The sequence below is a fragment of the Trypanosoma cruzi genome, genomic scaffold, assembly GCF_000209065.1.
Source record: "Trypanosoma cruzi strain CL Brener 1047053516363 genomic scaffold, whole genome shotgun sequence".
In the NCBI taxonomy this organism is placed as follows: domain Eukaryota; phylum Euglenozoa; class Kinetoplastea; order Trypanosomatida; family Trypanosomatidae; genus Trypanosoma; species Trypanosoma cruzi.
The window spans coordinates 80,624-87,969 of NW_001849418.1; the positions used below are offsets into that span (position 1 = coordinate 80,624).

Genomic DNA, 7,346 nt, shown 5'->3' on the forward strand with positions numbered 1-7,346 from the left:
CAACACCCCCCCCCCCCCCCCCCCGTTAGCAGTCAAATACATGCGCCATTCCTGCTTTACTCATCATTCCCTTCATTCGCCCTCCGTGTTTCCCCCCTCACACCGTCCACACCAACCGCCTTCATTTTCTTCCTCACCGGCATTTACAGTCGCATTGAAACATATATTTATATTTATATTTATTTATCCATCCTTCTTTTTTTTTTTCCCCCTGCTGTTTTCCTTCCCTTTTATTCGTGTCTTTCCCCTCCCCTTTTACCATTCAAAGTAAATCAACAAAAAAAAATATGAAGAAGTTGCTTTTAGCAGGTAGATGTGAAGCTCATTCTCTGCGTGCACGTTTTTACCGCGGTGGGACCTTTAATACCTTTATAAGTGTCGCCAGGAGGTTTATGTCATCCTCTGAGAGTTCATCCTTGAATTTCTTGATCGCATCCACGGAGGGCCGCGTGATGAGTGAGAACACCGAGTCTGACTTGGTGAACTGGCGATCGTACACAACGCCTGTCTCTCCCGAGTTGATCTTCACGGCGCACTCGTTCCCCATACGGGCGACGGGGATGTTCTTGTTGTCGCGTTCGATGGACATGACACGGCCAAGCAGTAGCGGCGTATCACCCCTCATGATCGCGAGGGGAGTGCCGGGGTGAAGCTGCCCGCGCTCAATCTTCACTGGAAGAATGATCGGATCAGACTTATGAATGGCCTCGTCAATGATTGCCAGCTGCACTGGGAACACGGCAATGGCGCGTGCCCGTTCCTTCTCACGGTTTTCGTATTCAGCAACGTACCGGGTAAACATGTCAAAAAGGTGGTAAATAATTTTAGCCTCAAAGATATCAATGTCGTTTTTCTTTGCAATGTCGCGTGCATCTTCGGAAACCTGTACATCGAAGGCCAATACCACCGCGTAACGCGGCGCCTTTCGCTTCATGGAGAGGAGTTGAATCATGTGACGTTTGTGCAACGGACCGATAGAGGCACTCGCAACAGGGATTTTCATGTCCTTCAAATATGCCAAAAGCGCCTCAAGCGAACCAAGAGTGGAGCTCTGCACCGTCACGCCAACACCATCCGGACTTAATTGATCAGAAATACTGTTAGCCTCCCTCATGACTTCATGTGCAATTTTTTCCTTATCGTCGCCATTGTGCACAACAAGCAATGGGGTGCCTGGGATAACAAACTCCAAGTCATTGGCAGCAATCTTAATACCCATCGCCGCCTTCATTTGCTTGTGATGGATGTAGTCACCACGCACACGCAGCTCCTTAAGCGGCTGTGGTGTAAGAAGAGCTCGAATCTGCGTGAAAATAGGACCATTTTGACCACACAGACAAATTGTGTCCCCTTCATGCAACTCACCATTGATAAGGATGGCATCCACCGTCACACCGTATCCCGTGATGGGCTTCACCTCAAGTATGGTGCATTGAAGGTCATCCTTGTACGTCACCTTGCCCTCCATAAACTGTTGTACAAGTTGAATCTCCAACAGAAGGAGATCGGAGATGCCCTCACCGGTTTTTGCCGAGGTAGGAACGATAGAAACCACCTTTCGCATATCCTTGTTCTTGTAGTACAACTCCGAGTTAAAACCCTCTGCCATCAACTCCTGCTTGATCTGATTCACACGTGAGTCAAACTCACCGCGAACATTATCCTTCTGCTTTGAGAGAGTTTGCTCAATATCCATATTTTCGTTTGCTGTCCAAGCGTATAGCCGATCCACCTTGTTCAGTGCAATGATAAAAGGGCACTTTTTCTGCCGTAACAGGCGAATGGACTCGCGCGTTTGTGGCTCCAGACCATGCATGATATCCACAACAAGGATTGCAATGTCGCAAAGGCTGCTGCCGCGGCTTCGAAGATTTGTAAAGGACTCGTGACCGGGTGTATCAATTACCAATAGCCCTGGTACGTTCAAATTGTAGCGGTATTTCTTATTAATATCCGCTGTGGCACCAACAAGGGCCTCACGTGGAAAAAACGTTGCACCAATCTGCTGCGTTATACCACCCGCCTCACCGCCCTGCACATTTGTGGAGCGAATACGATCCAACAGACTTGTTTTGCCCGTATCCACATGGCCAAGAACGCAGCATATGGGAGAGCGAAGGCTTGCAACACTCTCGAGTACATGTTGCTTTGCACGTTCTGCTGCTTCCGCCTCGGCACGTAGACGGGCACGTTCTTCATTCTCTTTGCGCCGCTGCTCAACGCGTTCCACACGCGCGGCACGAATGCGTTCGTTTTCCAGGTGACGTGCGGCGCGGCGGTCATCGCGCTCCATCAGCGCCTCCCAGTCGTCCTCATCGACCTCATCTTCGGAGTCCGTTGCCACCGTCAACTCGCCATCATCCTCGCTCTCTTCCTCCTCCCCCTCCTCTTCTTCTGGGGGCGCTGCCGCCATCTCGACCTGTTTCGGGTGCGCCACCTGCGTCTTTTCTCGCGGCTTTGGCTCCTGTTTATGCCGCGGTTTGTCACGCACATGCTGCTGTTCCTCGCGTATCTTGTCGACATCCGGGAGGATAAACCCTGCCGCCGCCATGCGCTCCAGCGCCCCATTCCTCAAGTCCTTTTTTGCATCCTTGCGAAGTTGCCGCTCCTCCTCCTTGCGGCGCTGCTTCTCCTTGGCACGCTCTGCCAACTCAAACTTGCGCTGCTCCTCCGCAAGTCGCTCCTCCTCGCGCAACCGCCGCTCCTCCTCTTCGGCCTCCCTTAACCGTCGTTCCTCCTCCTCCTTTTGCCGCTCCATGTGCTGCTTCAGCTTCGCAAGCATCGCGGCAGGGGGGCCCTTGCGCGCGGCCGCCTTCGGTGCGGCCTTTGGTCCCTTAGGCGGCATGTCTCCTCCTCAACCCGCCGTGTAAAGCAGCAACGTGACGTGTGCCAATTTAAACAAATATCAATCGACCACACACACACACACACACAGACACAAACAAGCAGACAAAAATTAAACGAACAGGTGCGGCCAAACCCTCCTCCCTTCTTCTCTCTTATTGTTTGCGTTGGTCCTCCTCAAATGGCACTCTTTGGTGCCCGTAATGTTTTATCTGTCTTTCTCTTTCTCTCTCTCTCTCCTCTCACCCGCTGCGTACACGACTGCGAAAAAGGGGCCACCCTTTCCTTATATGTGCACTCCGTAATAATGATAAGCACGTGTCGTAACAATTCGCCCTCAAAGCCACAATAAACAAAATGATGAATTAAACACAAATCACAAAAAGTAATAAACGAGTGACGCCGATAATTAAAAGACACGCAAACAAACAGTAATTAAAACAAACACACACGCACACACAAGTGAATAAAAATAAAAAGATTGGCTACAAAAATTGCTTCTTATTTATTTCTGTTTATTTATTGACTCCTTTTTTACCTTTCAGGTATGTGGTGTGTACCCTCTCGCAATCAATATATGCGTAAAACTACACCTTTCCTTCTCAATACTGTTTCCTTGTGCCGATAACGCAGCCGTCAGCCTTGTATCGCTACAATAGCTGCAACACCTGCACGCACTAGGACAGCTTTTCAAAGCTGTTACGAACCCCGACCTCTTCGTCGTCGTTTGGCACCTTTTCCTCTTTCTTTTTATTAAACCTATTCCTACTATTGCAGACTCCTTATTTGGAGAAAAAACAACTCGCTTAAAAGACTTCAGCTTGTGACGCTTAATCCTGTTAAGAATACAAGAGAAACCAGCAGAAAAAGGGAAAGAGAAGGAGAGAAGAAAAAAGTGTGAGTCGCCGTATGCCCCACCGTCAAAAGGGAAAAAAAAAAAAAAAAAGAAAAAGAAGAGGCACGCTGCAGGCCACACGACAACAACAACAACACAGAAAAAATGCTGATAATTTTTTCTTTTTTTTTTCTAAGGCCAAACAGAGAGAGAGAGAAAAAAAAAAAATAATAATAATAATGACGCACAACACACACATCCCATCATGCATGCATTTATTCCCTTCTTTTTTTGTTATTTGTTTATTTCTCTTTTCCTTTTTTTTTTCCCCCCTCTTTTTTGTTGTTTAACAAAACGATACAAAATAAATAAATAAAATTTTTGGTACCGCCTCGCTTCCTTAAGGAAAATGTGAAAAAACAGTTCCAATTTTATTTTATTTTATTTTATTTTATTTTATTTTATTTTATTTTATTTTATTTTTTTTTTTTCCCCTCCCAAAATACGGCGCATCAAATCGGGAGTTACAAATTCCTACTGTGAGTGTGTGTAATGCATGCGTGGGGGTTTCTGCTGGTGAAATGTACGTGAGAAGGCAATTTATTTATTTCCTCTTCCTTTTTTCCTTCTTTTCTTTCTGTTTCCTCTCCGCCCTTTTTTTTTTTCTTCTAAAAAAAGAAAAAAAAAAAAAAAAAAGAGAGCAGGGCCCTTTCTTTTCATGCACGCATGCAACACAAATATATTCATTTTCTTCCTTTTCTGTCCCCTCCCTCTCTTAACGGCCTCAGTAGGCAGAGACGGCTGACATGGTGTGTGCCATCAACTCCTCCATTCCCTCCTCCAGCGCTTCGGCAAGCTTGTTGCCGTACTCCCACAACTCGTCCGTGAGGGAGGCCACGTCGATACGTTCTGCCTGCTGCGGTAAAGGAACAATCCACTCGTACTCCAGCCGCTCGCCCTCGTCGCCAGCCCTTGTGATGATGAGGGGCGTGCGCTTCGTTTCAACAAGCTGCAAAGTGGCGCCTGTCGCCGTGCGCATGGCCCACTTTCGAATGACACGCTCACAGCAGTACACGACATCACCCAACTCTGGTGAGAGCACCGACTGGACGGATTCTCGTGTGCTGCGAAGGATATCCGCCTCCAAGTAGGCATCCGACACACGCTTCTTGATTGGGTGCCGCGCTCGCACAGTATACCGCAGGTCGGGCATTTTGCTACGAACGTAGTGCGAGACCAAAAATCGATCCCACGGCTTATTCAGCATGGTGCACTTCAGCTGTCCGTTTAACTCACAATCAAAAAACTCATTCATACGCCGAATGTTCACTTTGTAGCTCGTTGTAGGCTCCTGCACAAGTGTCATACCGAGCTTGGCGGCAAGACCTTCCATGGCCGCTACATTGGATTCACTGGCAATGGCAAACCACGCATATGGATGTTGCGCGTACAGATGCTTTTGAAGCGTCCAAAGCGGCATGACATTGCGGTTTTGTTTTGCCACCTGACGGTAATAAAGCACCTTTCCAGCACCAATGTTTAATTCTCCTGGCATGTTCATATTCCAAATGTTCATTAGGCACCACTCAAACGCATTGCGAAAATGCATCTTGTTTGCATCATTTGGTTTCACGTCAACAGGTGTCAGGCAACTTTTCACTTTGCTATGACCTGGAAGTTTACTGGGGTCAATGCACGCAATACCCACATCGCTGGAGATTTCGCTGTGCATAAGTTGATAGGCGCGAGGAGTCAGTGCCTCATACCGTTCACCCATGCGGCCCGGACTTAACTCCATAAAGTCTAATTCCCGCCTGTCCTCAAATCCCGGCTCGGCGCCCCAGTCACCGTATTCATCGGCCTCATCTAGTCCCTCCTCCGCCTTATCATAGTCCGTCACAACCACCGCGTGAGGGTTGTCCTCTTGCTGCACAGTCATGTTCGCCTGCTCAGCGGATAGGATCTCCTCCACCTGTCGCACCAACGCGCTCTTCTTCGCACGTGGGTCCACATTTGCCACATTGCAGTGCTCCTGCAGGAAAAACGCAAGTTCAGGAACAGAGAGGGAAAAAAGGTTGCCTTCATTCCAGAGGCCCCACACGGTGTTGTGTGTGACATGTGAAAAGTCTCCACTGGGTGCGGATGTCGCCTGTCGCCGAAGACCAAACAACAATGCACCAAACCGCTGACGGAGGGCTACCGCTGGGGTGCCCAAAATGTAATGGCGAACGCGCAGCATAAATGTGGTATTAAGAATGCCCCTATTTATATGTATAGATGTATTTCCGCAATTGTATAAGCCTTGAGGCTAAATATATTAATATATTTCCTTTTAATTGTTTTCCCTTGTTACCGGAGTATTGATGGGTGACGAGCCCAGCCGTTTGCTTCCCCGCACCCTCGCCCCTCTCCCTCTCTCTCTCTTCTTGTATCCCCGCTCTACCACCTGCCTGTTACTTCTCCCTTCCAACTGATTTGATTTTGTTGTTTTTGTTTTTTGGTCTTCTCTTCTTTGCTTATTTTTATTCGCTAATTTCTTCCCTCATGCGTCGCCAACAACAAAAGGGCAAAAAAAAAAAAAAAAAGAAAGAAAAAGAAGCACGCGTCTATTTGCAGTGGACATGACAAAAAAAAAAAGTGGCAACAACGTTCCTCCTCTGCCACCCCTTCACGCTGCAGAGAGAAAGAAGAAAAAGAGAGAGAGAGAGAGGGGGGGGGAAAGGGAATAAAAAAGGGAGGAGGAGGAGGAGTGAAGTCTCAATAAGTCCGTGTATAAATATATAAATATAAAAATTTCTTCCCCGCCTCTCTCTCTCTCTCTCTCTCTCTTTCTTCCTCATTCTTTCACGCTCTATCCCCATCCTTCTCGTTGACCACATCGCTGTCAATGCCGCATCGCCTTCTGTGTAAATATTTGCCGATTATGCAGTACGCATAGATATGTATGTATAAATTGATATATTTGTGTTTATTTGTTTTTCTTGTACTCTAACAATAAACAGAGTTTTCTTTTTTCTTTTGTTTTTTGTAGTTTTTGGGTTTTTTTTTCTTCTCTTAATTTCATTTTATGTTGTTTTTGTTTGTGTGTTTCACCGACGTTTGTTCCTCAGCCACACGCACACACACAAAAAAAAAAAAAAAACAGATGAACGCATGCGTCCTCCCTCCTCCACAATGAGGGCGGAGGAAATCATCAAAATCACCCGCCGCAATCCCCCCTCCCCTCCCACGAAAGCAGAAAATAAATAAATAAATAAATAAATAAATAAATATAAATTTCACACTTCTCCCTCCTCCTCCTCCTCCCCACCACCACCAACAGCAGCAGCAGCCCGCACCGCAACGTCTCCACCAGCACCAAAAATAAAAATAATAATAATAAATTAAAATAAAATACATACATGATTGTCACGTCGTTTGTTCTTTGTTGCTGTTTATTATTATTATTATTATTATTATTAAACAATAACAACAAAAAATCAAAATCAAACAGAAAATCAAAAAAAAAAAAAAAACCACCACCACCACCACTCCCTCAATTTACACCCACCCACAAAGCCCGCATAGGCAATTCAAATAATTTCTGCGGCCCTCTCTCTCTCTTTCTTTCTTTCTTTCTCTCTGTCTTTATGTAGGTACGCACGTATGTATGCATGTGTGGGCAGGT

At 46.6% G+C, this 7,346-nt stretch overlaps 2 protein-coding genes across 2 annotated transcripts, besides 22 other annotated features; both read right to left on the minus strand.

The window, feature by feature from the left end:
- Nucleotides 1–7,346: a sequence feature (heterozygous, non-Esmeraldo-like haplotype).
- Nucleotides 162–187: a sequence feature (AT_rich).
- Tc00.1047053506235.10 (translation initiation factor IF-2, putative) lies at nucleotides 344–2,845 on the minus strand (the record flags this gene model as incomplete). The annotated part of the gene is made up of 1 exon (XM_800013.1): nucleotides 344–2,845. The coding sequence occupies one exon, from the start codon at nucleotides 2,843–2,845 to the stop codon at nucleotides 344–346; it is 2,502 nt and encodes an 833-aa protein (XP_805106.1).
- Nucleotides 2,358–2,395: a sequence feature (CT-rich).
- Nucleotides 2,915–2,944: a microsatellite.
- Nucleotides 3,056–3,088: a sequence feature (CT-rich).
- Nucleotides 3,774–3,799: a microsatellite.
- Nucleotides 3,896–3,920: a sequence feature (AT_rich).
- Nucleotides 3,954–4,027: a sequence feature (T-rich).
- Nucleotides 4,041–4,062: a sequence feature (AT_rich).
- Nucleotides 4,108–4,167: a microsatellite.
- Nucleotides 4,283–4,349: a sequence feature (T-rich).
- Nucleotides 4,350–4,375: a microsatellite.
- Tc00.1047053506235.20 (hypothetical protein, conserved) lies at nucleotides 4,464–5,918 on the minus strand (the record flags this gene model as incomplete). The annotated part of the gene is made up of 1 exon (XM_800014.1): nucleotides 4,464–5,918. The coding sequence occupies one exon, from the start codon at nucleotides 5,916–5,918 to the stop codon at nucleotides 4,464–4,466; it is 1,455 nt and encodes a 484-aa protein (XP_805107.1).
- Nucleotides 6,248–6,277: a microsatellite.
- Nucleotides 6,357–6,404: a sequence feature (GA-rich).
- Nucleotides 6,451–6,475: a sequence feature (AT_rich).
- Nucleotides 6,485–6,517: a microsatellite.
- Nucleotides 6,684–6,761: a sequence feature (T-rich).
- Nucleotides 6,919–6,951: a microsatellite.
- Nucleotides 7,039–7,073: a microsatellite.
- Nucleotides 7,114–7,140: a microsatellite.
- Nucleotides 7,141–7,197: a sequence feature (A-rich).
- Nucleotides 7,272–7,308: a microsatellite.